General features: G+C 44.4%; 1 protein-coding gene across 1 annotated transcript in view; it reads right to left on the minus strand.

Moving 5' to 3' along the window:
• Window positions 1-335: 335 nt before the first annotated feature.
• Window positions 336-20,119, minus strand: part of ADAMTS18 (ADAM metallopeptidase with thrombospondin type 1 motif 18) — a 126,386-nt gene continuing 106,602 nt past the window's right edge. Inside the window, exons 17-23 of the mRNA XM_053916222.1 lie at window positions 16,632-16,782; window positions 13,806-13,932; window positions 10,554-10,758; window positions 8,857-9,042; window positions 6,914-7,126; window positions 4,469-4,616; window positions 336-2,158 (exon numbers count right to left, since the gene is read on the minus strand). Of these exons, the coding sequence (XP_053772197.1) occupies window positions 2,043-2,158; window positions 4,469-4,616; window positions 6,914-7,126; window positions 8,857-9,042; window positions 10,554-10,758; window positions 13,806-13,932; window positions 16,632-16,782 (1,146 nt within the window). The 3' untranslated portion in view covers window positions 336-2,042. The remainder of the gene's footprint in view (window positions 2,159-4,468; window positions 4,617-6,913; window positions 7,127-8,856; window positions 9,043-10,553; window positions 10,759-13,805; window positions 13,933-16,631; window positions 16,783-20,119) is intronic.

Below are 20,119 nucleotides of genomic sequence, written 5' to 3' on the forward strand. Positions count from 1 at the left end.
CAGAATTCCATAAATGTTTACATGATCGTTAGAGTAGAAAATAATAATTTTGTGTCCTTATAAGACAGTAAATGTGTCATCTATTTCATCTCAATGCTTGATGTTGATTTTATCATATACAAACAGGAAAATTCATTCATTAATATCTTTCCCCCCTAAACATTTCTCAACTTTTCATTGAAAAATTAACATTTATACAGTTAAATTGCCTTGGAAATAACTGATTTCTCACTAACTTATTCAAGAACTTAACGAGTTTCAAAGATAAAGAAATGGAACACTTTATTATAAAACTTATAAAATAATTAAATATTATACATATATTTTGACTTTTCTCCATAACCCATGGTTTTATTCAACACTTTTCCTCAGAATTCATATCACTCAGAGAAGCAAGTGAGAACACATAACAATAGGCTATTAATAAATTAATTTCTCCATAAAATAATAAAATGATAATTATATAAAGAAACAAATAACTTGTAATTTTTCAGAGGGTGGTGATGTATAAATTTTTTTTCCGATGATAAAATGACCACTATTCTAGGCCAAGAGAGCTGAGACAATATCCTAATTACTCATCTGAGGTTGGAGAGCGCGCGGTCTCAGCGAGACTGGGAACGGAAGATGCTCCGAGTTTAATAGACCACCGTCTAGTTGGTCGTGCTGAGCTGGCAAACCCCTGTTTGAATTGAGACTTTTTAAAGCAGTAAAACTGGGTTACATTCATCAAAAAATGGAGGAATAGAGTAGAATTATATAAATACGTCCTTTATAACCACAGCTCAAAAAATTACAGGAGGACTCAGTCTTGTACGTTACTTTGGTTTTGGCAAATTAGTGTGGTGTTTTTGCAATTGAGAACAATTTTAAGCTCATTAGTGCCAACCGGCAGCTGGCTTTTGAAGACTGAAAATATCATCTGAAAGATTGGAAAATACTCTTATTCATTGAATGGTTTTGCCATATTATGATTTATTAATATTAATGTAGCAAGAAGACAGATGGACTTCGCTATTGCCACTATGACTTTTTTCTTGTAAACTAAATCCTAGGGCAAATTTAAACATGTCAGTTGGTAGGAAAAAACCCCCACAAGTGGCCTTTAATTTTCCAAGCAGCTATGATAATAAGTAGGGAGCATTACAAATAATGGTCTCCTCTCCTTCAGCACACTGCTATTTAACCCCTCCTAGATTTTTTACCAGAAATAAACATTTCACCAATTCTGATTCCCAAAGAACAGACTAGAGGATCCTGCCTAGCACCAAAAGTTACGAGGTTGATATAATGAGTGGGGAATTAATAGTTACCTTTCTTGTGAGCTTTTTTTATCCCCAGAGTGTGAATGTCAATTAAACGGCAATGTTAGATAGTCCATGTTGCCGTGTTTTTAGAATATTCCTTTTCAAGTTGTGAATTTTAGTCTTGGAGACTCTCTATAAGCAGAATATACTTTAAAAAATAATAAAAACACACACACACTAAATAAACATAACATGACGCTTGCCAGTCCAGCAGCAAGCACTGCTGTGAGCACCATTTGGCTTCCCGGACAGCTCCTGGTTCGGCGTGCCCGCAGCTTCAGTCAAACCGTGAGCTCCCAGTAAACATTCCGTCCGTGTCCGATTCTCCAACTCTCAGCCTATGCCCTGAAGTCATAAAGGATCTTTTCAAAACCAATGTCTTTGCCATGGAACCCTTTCAAATTCCAACGTTGTGTGGGACAAGGATGTGTCCCAAAGTTGGCCAGATTCTCACTTTGACAAGATTAAAAGTTGACCTATCTCAGTCTGACTTGTCACTCCTTCCATGTACACAGTGCAAATCCACGTTGTTTCATTTTTGTTTCTCTGTTAGATTTGTCGTCGCTTCCCATTTTCAAGTGCTTCAGAGTACCATGTTCTCGGGGGAACTGAAAAAGAAGCCCACCTGTTCTTCAGAGCTGGCCCCTCAATGCTTCAGACCACTGGTGAGCTGCTGGGGCCTTCAGCCGTTGTGGATCTGGAAGGGGAGCCCCTGGCCCTCAGGTGCCGGGGGCATCAGCTCTTCCTCGTGCATGACTTACAGCACTGCTTGCCGTAAAATTTGTGGTTGCAGACACCATGGTGAGGAACTAGATGACACCAGCCGAAGAAATCCACACAGGCCGGATCCTCTAAAGTGAGAAAACAGATTTAGCATGCTAGGAAAAGGCTCAGTCTCTTCTCTTAAGCTGAAATCCTGCAGATCAAAGGCCTTGTATCCACCTGCCTGTGCTTCTGAGTGGTTTTTCTTCTTATCCATTAGGACTTTGGCAGGAAGGTGGGGAAAGCAGCATTAAGACATCAAAAGGGACTATAACCCTTAGCAAAATTTAAACAGGTGGGGGAAAAGTGGATGTTAACACAAAAAGTTGTCTCTAGCTAGAGATTATCTGATCCTTCCCAAGTAGCCCAGGAGGTACCATTTTGCACCCAAGGGAAGTACCTAGACCAGCACATTTAAAATCACCTGAGGATCTTGGGAAACCACTGGTTCCAGTTCAGAAGGTCTCTGGTGAGTGCTGGGGTTCTGTACTTCTAACAAGCACACAGGGGATGCTGCTGCTGGTCCCTGCAGATTATTTTGGGGAACAAGAAGCCTGATGTACTGGGAGCTGGGACACCTGTATTGGAGACCCAGCTGCTACACTCTGTGTAGTTTTAAGTAAATCTCATAGCCAATTTGCAACTAAGTGAGTTTAAGTCAAAACCAGTCCTTTCTAACTTCTTTAAGTAGGATGGTAGATGAGATTATCAATCAGAAGCAGGACGCTGTACATCAGGGATTCTGATCCAGAAGGGCCTCGTGAGACAGAATGCACATGAAATTGTAAGTAGGATGTTCTGGATGTAAACATAATACATGTGTGAGGAGTTAGGGCCCAGTCGTTGTACTGGGTTCTCAAGGATTTGTTATGTATTTAATATTTAGGGTCTACCCTCTATGTGATTATTCTAATTCACAGCTGGGATGGTTTTCCCCTCCTCTATGCAAGCCTTGAGTTGCCTTTATCTTCAACTCCCCCAAAAGCCCACATTGCCCATGGGCATGTACTCAAGTGCCATCTGAGTTTGTCCTTCATTGGCTCTCCACTGTGCCTTTGGTCACAGAGTGTGAAACTCTCAGCTCTCCTGCTGCTCCTGATGGTAGCCACCCTTTCTACGATTCAGAGCTGCCTAAGGTTAGTTCTTCAAGCCTTCGTTCTTCTGCCTAGAATTCCCTTTAACACACCCATCCCACCTCACAGCGACCCCCCGGATCCTTAAGTCAGTTCATGTGATGCCTCTACCCGAAACCCGCCATTAGCCCCCAGCCACTCAGAGTAAAAGGAAGCTCTGGCATTGGCTGACCAGGTTCCTGCAAGCTTTGCACGTGTGATTGCGTCTGGAGCCATCTGACTAAATGGTGGAAATTTGAAATCACTGACAGTGAAGAAAGGAGGAGATGGTCTAGGAAAACATGACCACTTGCTCAAAATCCCTCCCTCCACCCCCACTCCTTAGCTTTCTGCTGAGAAAGGCTGCAGGTTTGTAGAATCCCAGCATTGCCTAGAGGTGGCGTGGCTCGGAGCAACTGCTCATTACTAGCTTTCTGCTCTCGTTCTGACCTCAGATAAGATGGGGGCAGAGCAGAAGGGAAAGTGATGCCTGGAGCAAAGGCTATAGAAGAAGTAGGTAAACAACAATGTAAAGAGAGAGACGGGAATTGAGTCGAAGTCCTGAATCGGATCCACCACAAATTGGACAGCGTAGGGCAAAAGACTGGACAGTCTTGGAAAAGCTGTGATTAAATAAAAGACAACTCAGCAGATACATGATTCTTTAGCCCAAGGAAATCCGATTAGGCTGAAAAAATATTTCATGCTGTCAGATTACTTGGAAAGAAGTTGCACTAGTGAGGAGTGGTGTAATCCATTTGGATAACTGGATTTCCCATTTTCCCATCAGCCCTCACTGCACTGCATTTGAACTAAGAAAACATTTAAGCCGTAGTCCTAGGACAATACATACTCACTCTAATTGTCTGTAATTAAATCTAGCTTCTCAATTAATATGTGAGCTCCTTGAGGGCAATTTCTGTTCACACTTGCATTCCCACTGATTAGTACAATCTCTGGCACATAGTACTTACCTTTCCATGTGTTTGTTCAGTAAAAATTTAGTTTGGAAAAATGGACTTGCAAGATCACCATTTCTCCCTTTTGGAGTAAGAATTGATGACTAAAAAGCCTTATCATATAATCAAATCTCCCTGCATACGAGGCCATTCTGAGCAGGGACTTCCTGGATGTGTGCCTCATACAACTGCAAGGAGCACTGTTCCCACAGACCTGGATGTGAAGGTCGCCCCCTGGAGGTGTGGAACAGAAACTGCCCAAAGGGAGGGGTTTTTGAAACATTCTCTGAAGACTAGTAAAATTGATGGAGTGTGGAGTACTTGTTACCTCTCTTTTCAGGAGCTGGGCAAAAGTTAGTATTACAGGCTCGTATCACTGGAGGTTTCTGTCGGAGCAGACAACTGGTGGAAGGCCGGCCCTGCTGAACACAGTGGACGGATCGGGTCTGGACCCCTCCTCCACAGGTCACCGTGCACTGCAGAAGAGGGAGAAGCGGAGGGAGTCAGGAACACTCAGCCGGATGGCATCCTTTTAGTGTCAGTGCTATCAAAGAATCTCCATGCTTTACGACATTACCAAGGTGCCTGTTGATAACATGAATTGTCCAGAGCCAGGTACGTGTGCTTACCGTCTACAGTCTCTTCTAACATGTGGGAGTCATTTGGCCTCATTAGAAGGGTCTGAGGCTAATGCTAGCTCACTCAAGAGTGTGTCTCTCCCCATTAAGTTACTCAGAGAGCAGAGAGCTTCCAGAAATACAGAAGCTGCCCTAAGAATGTGGAAACAAATACAGACACAGTATGTAAAGAATTCCAAATAATCTCTGCAGATGCAATGGTGGGGGGGCTAGTTCAAAGCAAGGACAGCAAAAGAAATGATACTCAAGGGGCTCTGGAGCCAAGCCCTCTGTGCCCAGCCGAGTCCCTCGTCAGCACGGTGGATACGCTGCTTCCCAGCGGTCAGCGTTATTACTGTCTAGTGTTTTCCTAAGAAATAAATGACTTAACAAGGGCTGTTAATGTTCTTACATTTTCATGTGCATCTGAACAAAATAACGAAGATTTCATAACAAAAGAATAAGTAAGAAAAGTACTGTCAGGGAAAAAGCCCTTTAAATTGATTAGCTTTTATTTTGCTTTTTAAAATTCACTACGTTATCATTTTTATTTTGTTATCATTTAGGTTTTATGGGCCATTTGTGGCACAAACAGGTAGGGGCTGGGGCACATATGTAGCATGCTGGCGATGCTTTGCTGGTCAATTTCTAAATCTGTTAAGTGAATATAATAATGATAAAAACTTTAAAAAGCAATCCATAGCTGTAGGTATTGCACCCAGGACACAGGCAAGCACACAGGTACAGTGCCCAGCCAATCTAGGGAGAGAATGTCATGCCGATTTCCTTTCTCCGTGTTCCACTTCCCAGACTGCCATGCATGTGCGTGCATGGGCACACACACACACGGCTGTCTCTGGAACAGCATGGTCAACACCCTGTGCAGTTGAAAATCCACGTATAATTTTGACTCCCCTCAAAACTTCACTACTAATAGCCAACTGTTGACTGGAAGCTTTACTGATAACAGTTGATTAACACAAACTTTGTGTTATATGTATATGTGTATATATACATGCATATATATATATGTGTATATATATACATACATACATATATATATATACATATATATATATATATATGTATATATATACACTATATTCTCATGATAAAGTCTTCCAGAGAAAAATGTTATGGAGAAAATTGTAAGGAAGAGAAAATACACTTCCAGTAATTACCGAGAAGATCCACATATAAGTGGGCCTGTACAATTCAAAGCCCTGTTGTCGGAGGGTCAACTGCACACATACCTGTGTACTTACAATACATGTGCACATGTGTACATATCTATGCAGGAAAGTATGTGCACATAAACACAGATTCATGCACATACAGACATACGGGTCCCCGCCCACCCCTATACTTCTTGGGCAGCTGTGGGCAGTATCTCCAGCCAGCGAGTTCTTGGCACAGCTGTGCACCCCCTGCTGGTTGGAATGCTGCAAGGACCAAAACACAGCTTTGGATTCCTGCGGACCTGCTGCTCTCTCAGCATCACATGCTCCTACCAATAAGAACCAAACCGATGTGGCCAGCACTTCACCTAAGTCTTCTGAGAAAAAGGGTGGCGCTAATGTATAATGAGATGAAAAAGCTGTGCGCCCTTGGCTGAGTTGCCTAACTCTGAGCTTTTCCTGTCTCATCTACAAAATAGGGACAAGAATATCCACTAATCAGACTATTAAAAGGATGAAGTGAGAGAATAGCAAATGCTTGTGAAGCATTTAGCATAGTGTATAGCAATGGCTTGACAAATGTTAGCTAGCTATTATTACAATCTTATTTGGAAACATAAGGACCAAATGAGTCCAGACTGTGACTTTTAGAAGGTAGATGACTCTAGCAGTGGATTTAATAGCAGTGGCAAATGCGAACATTAGCACTATGTGACAAGCCGGGTACTAAGGGCTTTATATTATCTTATTCAGTCATGGGGAAAAAAAAACCTTGCAAGATATCTTCTCACTGTTTTAGATGTGAAAACTGAGGCCCACAGATTCTGTAACCTTTCAGGCCACACAGGTGGTGGGTGAGCCAAAGAACGTAAGCCCTTTGTTCTGTACCTGCGGACAGGTCTCTAACAGCAGCCCATGGCGGACTGCCTCCTTCGAGTCTCACTTAAATAGAAACCTCATAAATGTGTGTGCACTCACCTGTTGCCATGGCGATGAATACCATCCAGCTGCCATGCTGTACCCTGAACGAGCCGGACAGGCCCCTCGGTTGCAGGTTTCTTCCAAGTCCAGGTTTGGCTTCTTAATGTTGCGGCACCTTCGCTCTGGGAAAGTTATCAGCTTTCCCTGGAAGGTCTTCTCGCTGCACTTCATCTCCCTCTTCCTCACACCCAAACCACAGGTCGTGGAACACTAGGAGCCAAAAAAGGAGGCCTAAGTGTGCAGAGCAGATGTGTTCCAACCTGAGGATGTACACCCGTGTGGAATTAGAGGGATCGGATGATGGCAGGTCAACCACACACGAGGACCCTACAGCTATGGCACGAGGTCCCTCACGCTACAGGCGAGACAACCAGTGTCACAGAACTCACCAGCACCACAAAACAGAATGAGATGCCGTCTGTCCCTGTGGATGTGAGTGAGCAAAGTGCACACAGAGATGAGACGGCGGAGGATGGGATCAGGGACTCTGTGGGGCGTTTATTTGGATGCCCAGCTCCACCTGAGCCCTAAGAAGTTGGGTGTCTGTGCCGATGAGGCCAGGCACACAGGTAAGAGTTAGAGGCTCTGGAGTGGGAAGAACAACCCTAGTCTTCCCCCACCTCTCTCCTGGCTGACATACAACCTGATGTTGTTATGGCAAGAAAAAGAGTGGGGGGTGGAGACTGAGGAAATCAGTATGAGAAAACTGGTTTTTGTTGCAAGTGTTTGAAACACCATTATGGGATAAAGTGCAGGGCCTTGATGAACTGAAGGAGTAAGGCCTGGCATCAGTGTGACGGTCACAAATGACAAAGGATGGCCGAGCTTCCCGCTCACAGCGGCTCTGAGGGAGGTGTGAGCGTGGGCCCCATTGTGCAGATGAGGAAAGTGAGGCTTAGCCCCAGGGCACAATCACAGTGCACCCTGAAAGCTGCATTCAAATGGGAAGTCTGGGTCAAGCCCAGGCATTCCACCAGTAGGGTCTTATGGTCTCAGAGAAAGTGAGTGGGGCAAAGAGGGACACACATGCCGCTCTGGGCTGACCGTCAGACACGGTACAGGGCACTGATGGAAGGGCCCAGCATTGAGATACAAGCCCCTCCTCAACCCCCTGCTGGCCTTTCCTTGTTCTACGCCTGTCTTCCTCAGCAGACTGTGAACTCCTCCAGAGCACAGGCCTCGCCTCCTGGGCTACCCGAGTCCACTTCTGGCTCCGCTCCCTTTCTCCTTTTTCCCATGTCTGTGAGTGCAACTGGGTTTCCCAAATCAGAACCGAGGAGGCATCCTCAAGTCTCACCCACAGATTCCTGAAGGCACCGAGGGGCCTTTCTGGGAACTCTCAAAGGTGATGCTTCTCTGCACGGGGACACACTTTCATCGTCAGTCTGAATTACTGCGACACCTGTGCAGGCGCCTCTCCGGCCTCTGCCTGTTTGCATCTGTTCCCCTTCTCTCTGACATGAAAACCTGCCTGTTCCACTTCTTCACGTACATTTTAATTGGCTCCTAACCTCTGTGGGATACATTTCTAGGCCATTACCTGAGGCCCTCCCGCTCTGTCCCTGATGCCATTGGCAGCTCTGCCCACCCCTGCTGCATCCTCCCTGAGTGTGTTCTGTCGTGGCCCCTGCACTGGCTGGAAAGTCTCTTCTGACAAGGATTCCTCCCGACGTCAGGCTGGGCAGACCTCGGCCTCCCCGCGGAGGGACAGTCCCCATCGAGGCCAGACCCGTGTTTCTGCGCCTGCACTGCCCCATCAGCGTGATGGCCCTTCACCGATATCTGATGATGAGGTCAGGCAGGAAGAGGGAGTAACTGGAAGGCACCTGGCACACGCGTGTCGGACGGAGAGAAGCTCGAGCACCTGGTAGTGGTGGGTAAGCTGGGCATGACCAGCGGCAGCGAGGCCGCCGCACCCAGCAGCATATCGGGGCTCATACCTCGCTCCACGAGGAGGCGGCCCACTGCAGCCGGTTGTTCTTTGGGCACCGGCCAAGGACACAGCCCTCCTGCGCCTCCGGCCTGGGGACACTGGCGCACCGGTCGTCCGGGAGGCCCTCCACGGAGGAGGCACTTCTGCACAGGACCGCCCGTTTCCTCACGCCTCGCCCACAGGTCTTGGAACACTTGAGATGGGAAAAAAAATGCTATTGGCATGCTAGTTTCAAATGCTTAGACGTATTTTGTTTTAGTAGTAAAAAAGAAGGAGGGATGGGGAGAAAAGGCAGACAACTCTAATTGAATAACAATAAAAATTAAAGAAAAAAAAAGAATTATACAATTCCTCCGTAGGGCCACTTGTTTAAATTCCTTCCCAAATCAATGATCTTATTAAAAGATTCGCATCAGAAAAAAAAAGATTAAAAAAAGAAAAATAAAATACTCTCAAAATGTTTCCATGTGAAATTCAGGGTAAATGCAGCGCACTAAGACTCCTTCTCAGGCTAAACTCCCTATTTGAACCCTGCACACCCTGCTTCCTTTATCCACACCTGCCGTGCACATTTGGCTAGAACAGCCCCCTGAATTCCCCTTTCGTAGATTAGGACTCCCAGTTGCAAAGACAGAGACCAGACTCAATGCCACACACGACTTAGGCTTGCTGTCTGTGATACATGAACGCAGGCCCTCATTTTAAAAGGACACCTGAGCATGCCCGAAGATGTTCCTCCCCACTCCCAGCTCCTCATTCCCCTAACAGATATACTCTTAACATTAAAAAACATTTTCAGAACGTTCTATCATTAAAAACGCAAAGCAAAGCCTTGCTCGGATCTCTGTTGGGGACACGGCAGTGTACTGTTAAACTCAGCCGGACCTCAACGCCCTCCACACCAGCAGCACCCTCAAGGAGGGCAGGGCTGAAATGGGGCCCAGGGCTGCCACCTGGCTTCACAGTTCAGGAGATACACCCCCTGAAATTGGATTATTCCCCCAAACTGTCTTGCCATCTGCGGTTTAGCAGAGGCTGGGGCAGTTACAGGCAGAGTTCTCACCCTCAGCACCATTTGGACCGGGTAACGCTTGTGCTGGGGAGCGGTCCCGGCCATTGTGGGATGTTTCTCTCGCCGTGGTACCCGAGCCCGCTCCCTGTGCCAATCAAACGCGTCTCCTGGCTTGCCGAATGCCCCCGCATTTGAGAACCTCTGAGTCGTGAATGACTGGTAGTTCTATGCTTCTTCCAACTTTATAACTTTGTACCTCACTGGGAGCTGGTGACGAAAGCAGACTTTAGCGCCAACTCCTCCCTGTATTCTTTCAACCCCCTCCTTTCATCGAAGCAAGAGGTAAATCTCCATTTTATGCCTCACCCTTTGTATTTGTCTTTTCCATTTGCTTTGGCGAATTCAGTCGCCAGTTCCATGGGCCAATCCTCTGACGCTCGAATGCTGTCTCGCTGTGCTACTGGTCCAGCCTGCATGGCCCCCACACTCTACTTTCTGACTCCTAGGCATTCCCAAACTGCAGGTTTCGGGAGAGTCACCGAAAACGGTAATGACGATGCCCTCACGTGAACTCAGGGTGGCCCTCAGGAAGGTGTGAGCACAGCTGAGAGCCCCTTGGGAAGCAGAGACGCTGCTTGTATCTTTGTTGCTGTCATTTTCCGTGGGGAACAGGACCCACGACTTGCAGTTACCTGAGACCAGGGCCCGGAGATCCACTCTGGGGGGCAGGCGTGGCTGTTGCAGGCTTGCACTTGGGTGGGTGTGCTCACCGGGCAGAGGGAGTGCAGCACCGCCGCCTCCTTCTGGAAGGGCTGCTTCTGGACACACTGCATTTTCCGGCTCTGCTGGCCCCCTGCACACGGCCGGCTGCACACACTCCACTCGCCCGGCTTCCAACTGTCAGGCAAAAGCAAAATTACTTCCAATGAAGCTCAGACTTGGGCTTGTACCTTCCAAAGCAGTTACTGCGAAACTTTAACCACCTGATGAAAGCCTTAGGTCAATTTCAGGACCAATAAGGGAGATTCCTACTAATTCTTCTTTTACAGATTTTGAAGCTCTCACTAATGTGGCCCAGCTATAGGGTGTCACATTTAGTCACCACAAAGTTCTGGGGGGAAATATATTCCTGCCCTTGCCGGGGAAGAACATGTGCCACTTGGAAATCTGAGCCATCCATTCATTCAGCCAAATTTCTTGGGACCCTAACTTTGTGCCAGGTACTGTCCCAGGCATCAGGGCTGCAGAAAGGAATGAAGCAATGTTCTGTCCATTAAGGAGCCTATAGCACACTGACGAGGCAGATATGCGAGCAAATGAAGACAACACTTTCTGATCATCGCCACAGTCTTAGTTAACATAAACTGCAACAGTGAGGTTCATGGAGGAGCGACCCGTGGGGGTGGGGTGTGCATGCATGCAGGGCAGGTCTCACAGAGGACACTTCCAAGCAGGCAATTCCGCCGGCTACTTCTCTGGTTAGTCCTAAAATTTACTGATGAGTCAGAGATGTAACCTTGTGTTCTTTATCTAAAAATTGCCAGACCACCTTTTTCCACAGCAGCCTCAGCCTTGGATTCTATTTGAAGGCTAATCAACTGAGACTATTAATCCCGTTCAACAACTACTTTTGATTAATTGAAATTCTATTATTTGAAGACCTAGCATTAAAAAGATCTATCAGATATGATCATTAACCACTGGAGCCATAAGAAAGAAAAAACTCAGCTTGATCTACCAGGACTGTCAGGATCATTTTAAGAAATACAATGTCACAAATGTGCTCTCATTATATCTTTGCATTGCTCTCACCTTCCCTAATCCTATCATTGTTTTCTCTGGTTTCCACACAAGCCTGACGTGTGAAATTAAAGACCTTTAGTCCCGAGAATCTAGCACATGGATTTAGGATTATGTGTATTTTAAACCACTGCATAATCCATATTATTTTAGAGAAAGATTGTGTCAAGTAAAGTATTTCCTACATTTGTGTAATTATTTGATCTTATAATAAGACAAAGAAAACATATTAGGAAATCAGTAGCTTTAACATTTCTATAAAAATGGTGCTTTTTTTGTCTGCCAAATTCAAGTTTCTTTCCTTTACATGGCTAAGATGATGACTTTGTAAAAGTAGTAGGAAAAGCCTGACACAAATGGGCTTCGTGCATGGCAGGCATGGTCCCCACACAGGGGCCTCCTTGCCTCCCCCCACCTCGCAGCCCAGACCCCTATGGCGTTCGTTTCTCGCTCACTGATCTTTCACCTGACCTTTTTTACAACATGTCCCTCGCTGCATCTCCATGACTTCTTTACACATCCACCTGTTCCATTGGGTTGTAGGGTCACTGATGGATGGCAAGAGCTACAGCTACTCATTTCCACATCCCAGTGCTCAGCTCAGAGCTGAGGCCCACACATGGCGTAACTGCTGCGTGGGACAACAGGGGAGCTGGCTCAGATTAACTTCTTTGTCCTCCAGCTCCAACAGTCTGAGTCTAAACTTTAGTTCTGGGATCTTCCTAGGGAAGAATAGCCCTGAGAGTCCACATGATTCCAACGGAAAGTAATGAGATATAAGTAACAGGGCGACGAAGAAGGAAGACAACGAAAGACCCTGCCCTGTCACTGCTCCAACTTGGCAGCCGTGGTGAGGGGCGTGTCTACTTTTAACTAACCAGTGAACCTGTTACTGCCCAGCATGCCGTTTCTGCATGGAGTCACCGGGCAGGTCCTAGGGGTTGGACAGGACCACGGCTCTCTCCCTTTTCATGGATGTGTATGTAAATGGGTCCCTTTCTGTGGCTGGCTGAGATAACCCATGACGAGGAGGAGGTTTGAAATAAGAAAATACCAGCTTGCCATTCAAGCATACAATTCCTACACGCACACCACACACACACACACACCCTTACCACCTAAAGTAGAAATCACTCCACAATGGCCAAGGACTGTCTGGTAGTCACATCGTGGAGACATGTATTCCTTAGAACCATGGATTTCTTAGCAAAAGGGGAAAATTCGTAACATCCCCCCAAATTTCTTCCTCTTTCTTATGTTTAGCATATAGCTGGTTCCAGACTCTGAGAGAAAGCCTGGGCCGACAGTTGGGCATATGGGATCGGTAGATAGCTACGGCCCCAGACGATTATGGCGAACGCACTGTTTATCAGGGCGAATTCACGTGTGTGCATAAAAAGACTGTGTAATAGCATCGCCTTACCACAAAGCAAACACTGCTTATTAGATGGTCTGAAACATTAGTGAGCAAACGCTGCTTTAGAAAAAACTCTGTCAATTCTACATAAATGCATTTGGCAGAAGATAAATCACACAAGAAAAGACTCCATATGGCTGGGAAGATTACTTAAAATTATTGTTCAAACAATAGTGCGGCTAAAATCCATCCAAAAACAAACCCAAGGAGCTCCCATAGGTCCCCACCATCAGAAGTGGGTTACCACTTGGCCTCTTACTCCGTCTTTTTATTCTGCGTCTTGCTACTGTGTAATTTGCGTTTGGGGTTTCATGGTCTGCGTGGTATTATGGTTTTTGAATTCTTAGACAACTATATAAAAGTTAAACACACAACCACATGAAAATTTAACAAATATAGTTATCTGTGTTAGGTAAATATCTATTTGATCTAGTGCAGAGGAGTGTCTGTGTAAAGGTTAAAAAATAAAAAAAAACACCTTTATATCCCAAGGTTAGGTTTGCACAGGCAGAGTTAAATGAATGTCTCAGGCAAATTTGTGTTTTTCAAGTTATATATTTGAACTTCCACTACCTTATTTCTTCTGTCACTTTTTTGGGGATTTCCATCTATCTTAACATCACGTTTGATCAGAAGAATTGCCTTCATGAGCTTTAATGATCTCATACCAACAATAGAGGCACATAAAGTACAGATATAACCAGAAATACATTGCCAGATGACTTACTAGGCAGGGCAGGAGAAAGCGTTGCATACTTTGGGTTCAGTTGCTGGCTTGGCTCTTGCATTGCAGAATGAGGAATTGACTTGAGTATTTTGATCTCGTAAGCAAATGGCCTTTACACTTATGTAACCTAATAAGACATCAAAAGTCACAAAGTAAAAATTACAAATAACCAATTCAATTTCATTTCCAAATTTAGCTTCTGATTTACCTGGGGTCTGATACTTTATTTAAGGTACAGAATCCAATTACTGTGTGAGAAGGCCTCCTTTTGATAAAATCTGCAACTCGTTTGATCCTATTTCCCCCCCAAATAATAGTTTTCATATCTTAATAATTTTCACATGTAGCCTCCTCATTTTCAAGACTGATGTGGGTTCTAGAGCCATACAGTGGTACATACAACCTTTTGAACACAGGGCAGTTGGAAGGGGAACATCCCATCAACTTTAACTCCCATTGCACATGTCCAGTGGAAATAATTCTTCAAAGAAAAACCGTCAGTGAGTCATGCACGGAAACGCTGAGATTCTGCTTTTCAGGAAGCATCCTCTACTTCCGTAAGAGTATGATGCATATATAAACGAAGAGTGGAGCTCACTGAATACATACGTATTCGCACCTGTCAGCTAGGATTCTGGTTTTCTGCCTGTCTGTTTTGGTGGCATCCTACACCTTGCTTGCAGTGTTCATTTCAGGACTTCTCATCAGAGGCATGAATTTTGTGAATAGCTGTCTGTCAGCTCCCCAAATAGGAATTCTGCCTCCTCTTTGAATTGTTTAAACTTAAATGGTGTTTTTCCTTCAAATCAATCTGAGAAGCAGTGAAAAGTCACCCCTGCTCTTATGGTTAGGTTGAAGTGGACTTGCCTTCAGGAGGCACTTAACAAAAACCACACGGGATTCCCTAATGTTAAGAGTTTACTTCCAGAGAACTTATTCACTTCTCACATGCCTTGGACACAACAACATGACTAATGAGTCATGTGACTGGATTACTACATCAAGGCAAGAGGGAATCCCACAATGCACTTCTCCAGCATCCTCCCCTTGGCCAGATTCATTCCCTGTAAACGGAAAATGACTGAATCTCTCTCCTGCCCAAGGCTCTGTGCTCTCTCTGGAACACCAGGAAGTTATTGCAAATGATTTGAAAGAACATTCGATATGGGAAAAACTGCTCATGCTCCAAAACTAAGTAAAAAAGTGTAAGGATATGTCTATAGCAGTGATTTTCAACCAGTGCACTGCAAACATTTTTAAAACATGCAACACTAGACTATCTAACTGGGGTACCGACCTCTTTCCCTTAGGTTGTCTAGTAAAAAGGCAACGGCCAACACAACAACAGCTGTCTGGGGTGAATGAATCAAAAGCATACCTATTTTTTTGTCAGAGTGGCAAAAAAGTATACTCTTTGGTGTGCCACAGAATTTTAGCCATTCGTTTAATGTGTGCCAGGACATGACACAGGGTGAAAAGCATGGGTCTCTAGCACGGCGTCTGCTCTGTAGGAAAAACAAACAAAGCGATACCATGCATGTGTCCGAGTAGGTCAAACGCATGCGTTCTTTGTTTGCACAATAAAAAGAATAGAATGATATCGACCAAAGTACTTCACATTGGCTGGTGATGGTTAAGGGATTATGGGAGATTGTTTTTCTTCTTTTAGCATGTTACCTTTAAAATGTTTATTGCTAAAATTATATTACTTTTAAATTATTTAAGATTTTTTTAAAAGAAGTAGTTCCTCATATTTTGTTAATTGCCATGAATTCCCGAAGGACGGGCCTTACAGACCTGTTTATAAGAATTTCTTCATTTTCTATATTCCTGCCCGGTCTCTGGTTCCAAGATGCCCCATTCTGCTATGTGGGACGGAGAGAGGCAGGGGACCCAATGTCACCAGTGCTCTGGGCTTGAGGAAAGGAGTGGCCAGCTTTTGTGCTTTGTTTCCATGGACCTCTTTACGGACTGTTGTTCCTTTTCCCAAGGGAGACAAAATTTGCCTAACAAGCAAATACGCGCTGTTTTTGGATCTCGATAAAACGTCAGCCTCTACCTGCTGAGAGGGTAACTGGCTTTTTTCCTTACAAGGGTTATTTCTCAGAGTTAATCCACTTCCATTCTGAAGGCTGCTGACCTCCCCACTGAGGAGATGGCAGGGCACAGTCCCCACCCACCGGAGCTGTCTGATGTCTACATTGAGCGTGTTCTCCCTTGTCACCGCCCTGCCTTGTCTAAGTCCCAGCGGGTGGTTCACAACAACAGAGAAGTCATGGCAGGGGAAACTAAGCTGTGGGCTGGAAAATTTTAAAAATATACAAATACATATATGTAGATATTCTTATAAGTAGACTTTTTACAGAGTCTGGCAGAATTAACACCCCACATTTATTACAAAATCTTTTAGTACAAAATCATAAGCATGTAATTCTGTAACCTAACAATATCACACTGACGCACACCATATGACACTTTAGGTGAAGTGTTTAAATTACAACTATGTATTACTACACCCGTATTATTACCCTACCAACCACACTCAAGCAGGCCTTACTCCTGCTGCACCCTGTATATTTCCCCCAGAAGGTTCTGTTGTGTGACTTTGAGTCCTGGTTGTGGCCGACTTGAGTTTTGTGAGAATTGCCTCCTTGCTACACAGGAAAATCCTCAAATAGTACAATAATATTTGCTTTTCAGAGTGATGGTTCCCATAAGAGACAGTTCATTTGTTGCTCATTCAAACCACACAATTGAAAGAGGCCTGGGGTGAAAGAACCTGTTTTAAGAAGAGACTTGGAGGACGACATAAAGAAATGAACTCACCTCCGCCGCAAGAGGCGGAGCACTCGGACCGCACGGTGCTCCAGGCGTGGACGTGGACGTGTCTTTTTGCGGCCGGCTGCTGTGTTCCATTCATGGCCTTGGGCAGGGCATACTTCCAAGCTATCCCTGGGTTTTTGCCTTGCATCAGGATCTGGTCAGCATAAGACACAAAGCAGAGGTCAAGATGCAGGTCAGGCCCTGGAATTCCAGAGAGCTCCCTGCACATTTGAAAGATATTTGTATGACATTTTGACCTTAAATTTGGTTCACATCATTGTTCCCAAGCCTGTTGACGTAAAGTTTTCCCATGACACTTTAAAATGTGCACTGCCATATCATCAAAACTGTGATTAAGATAAATGTCACACAGGGAAACATGACCTGACGTTTGCCATAAGCCACAACCCTCAATGCTAGGCACAGTTTTAATAAAAAATAATCACATTAATAAGTCAAACATTTTTTACATTATGCTGAAGGAAAGAAGGCTACAATAGGAGGTCTTAACTAAAGAGAATGTACCTGTTCACTGTGTACCAGGGTGAGCGGCAGATTAAGTCAAAAAGATATGATCAGAAGTAGGGGTTGGTCATATATGTATCTTAAAAGGGCAAGGCCTTAGGATAAATCTGACCCTATAAGATCTGATTACGAAGTGAGAGCAATTATTTACTGGCACATTCTAGGCACCAGGCACCCTGCTGAATTTTTGCTAAGCATTATCTCAAAACATTCCTCTAACCATTTTACAATGTAGTGGCCTACATTTTCATGGAAAAAAAGCCCTGAGAAGACCTTGTACAAGATCACACAGGTGACTAATGAAGGAACTTAAAGCAGAACTTAGGACCTCCAACAAAACGTGTTTCAATACTGCAATACATCTCCTTGTTTTTGGTGTGGAAAAACATTCTTTGTCTCCCTTCCTGATTCTCTCTTTTCTTAACTACCCCTCTCCTCTCTCCTCTCAAGCTCAATGCATGAGTATAAATAGCTGCTTGTCTCTGCCCCAGAGTCTTATGGAAAATTCTTTACCACCAGAACTGGGCATCCATGCTGAAGAAGCAAAGCAGATTTCCAGTTAAAAATAGAAACCCCTGGCTCCATCTCTGTCTGGTGGGATCCCACCTCAATTAAAGTTGGGTGGGTGGCGGCTGTTCAAGGACCTCTGTTATAGTGGACCACTCCTGAGGATGCTACCAAATGCTTTCCACTTCACCGTTAGCCTAAACGTATCCAGGAATATAAAGGCTTACTTGACACACTCCATGGTGTGGACATCACTTATTGCACAACAAAACAAATCTTGGGGCCTCCCAGAAAAAACCAAAATGTTCACAGATGGGTCTTTGTTCCCCCACCCCCTTCCAACACAAAAAATAAAAACAACAAACAGGTAGCACCATTAAAATAGACAAATGCCAAATCCTCACCAACAAAAACCTTCTTAAAGTTGAGGTCCTAGGGGTTGTTTCATTCTGAGGATCTATTCAGTCTTTGCTTTTCTCATTTTTGCAGCTAAATCATACAACTGTTCTCAGAACCATGTGCTTAATTATGCTATAACATTTCAAACATTTTGAATAAATAGCATTCCTTTCTTATTTGAGATTTTTTAAAAGATTTTATTTATATACTTTTTTAGAGAGGGGTAGGGAGGGAGAAAGAGAGGTAGAGAAACATCAATGTGTGGTTGCCTCTCATGCGCCCCCTACTGGGGACCTGGCCTGCAACCTAGGCATGTGCCCTGACTGGGAATTAAACCAGCAACCCTTTGGTTTGCAGGCCAGCGCTCAATCCACTGAGCTACACTAGCCAGGACTTTATTTCAGAGTTTTGCAGTGTTTCTGTAAATATCTTTGTGTGCTGTTAAGTAAACAGATATTTTAGAGACTTTTCCACAAACTAGACTTTTGAGGGAATTTTTACCTTCAGAAGATAATCTTGATGATTACTGATTTCTTAACTGAATTTCACCTTCAATTAAAGCAGTATCTCAAATGCAACACTTTGGGTTGTTACTTTCTTTATACAACAGGAATGCAGAAATCTTGTGGACCAGAAGACATTGCAGTTCATGCACCACACATACACGCAGTTAAATACAACCGCACTGCACAGGAGTTAGAGTGAGCGAAGGCTCATGAGGCAGGGTGCCATTGCACCGCAGTGGGGTTGTGTCCCACACGCATATAAGGAAGGTATGTTCAATTGCCAGTGTGGCAAAGACATCTACTCACTTATCTCTTCTTCCTAGGACCACCCATACCCCCCATTCAAACTAGCTCCCGACTTCTACTGCCATAGGGGAAAGTGATCCCTAATAGAAATGCAAAGAAAATTAAACATTAGTTCCTGCTTTGGGGATGTTAAGGACTTATATTCTGGTGATTTAACAGTGGTTTAATACATCTTCAAAGCGCATTTAAATACATTCGACTTTCATCTTTTAGACAGATTGTAGAACTTAAGCCGTACATGGCATGAGGTTCAACTAAAACATTTTTAAATGTTGCTGCGAATAGCAGGATGCATTTAAGAAAAAAAATTAGGCTGTAAAGATCAAAGTGCCATCACTATTGAACAAACAGGACCAACAAGATGTCGAGGTTCCCCAGGTATCCAGGAAAGCCAACTGTAAAAAACTATCAAAATATCTTGCTGTTAATAAGAGAACTTAGACGTTCTCCCCTGTCTACTTGTTCCTGCATCTGTCCCTCTCCTGTTACCCAGGATGCCCTGTCCTGACTCCGAGGTCAGTCCAGGTTGTCCCCATGCCCCAGACTCCACCTTCCCTTGCCTGCTCAAGGACTCCACTACTACAGTTGCTGTCTCTTTCTCCAGCCTTAAATTACCCTATTGATCGGATCATTCCCAGCACGTATCCAAATATGCTATTATAGGTCTCATCTTAAGAAAAAAATTATCTCCATATATCCCTGCAGCTCTTGTTCCACCTGTTTCCCCTTTATAGCAAAAATTCCTCCAAGAAGTTGCCTTTACTCTCTGTCTCCATATCTTTCCTCATTAGCCCACGATGCTCTCTATTCCGTGCCCCTCCCCACCACATCAATGAAACTGCTCCTTCAAGGGCACCTGCTGATGTCCAATAGCTGATAGGCCTTGTCTTACTTACACAACCAATCGGCAGCATTGGATATAGTCGATAACTTCCTCCTTTCTTTGCCACCAGAAGCCCATTTTCTCAATTCTTTTCCTGATTCACTGACCTTCATTTCTAGTCTTTTTTGCTGAATCCTTCTTATCTCCTAGCTATTCAATATCAAAGTGATCTCCAACCTCTTGACCCTTCTCTTTCCTATACTCACCTCTCAAGGTGATTGCACTAGTCCTGTGGTTTTAAATACAATCTACTTGTTGACCACTCCCAAATCCATAACAGTGCACCAGCGCTTTCCAGTAGAACTATCTGCAATGATGATAACATACTACATTGTTCCATGTGGGAGCCACAAGCCATGCATGGC

This window comes from Desmodus rotundus, chromosome 12 (genome assembly GCF_022682495.2).
Source record: "Desmodus rotundus isolate HL8 chromosome 12, HLdesRot8A.1, whole genome shotgun sequence".
NCBI lineage: Eukaryota > Metazoa > Chordata > Mammalia > Chiroptera > Phyllostomidae > Desmodus > Desmodus rotundus.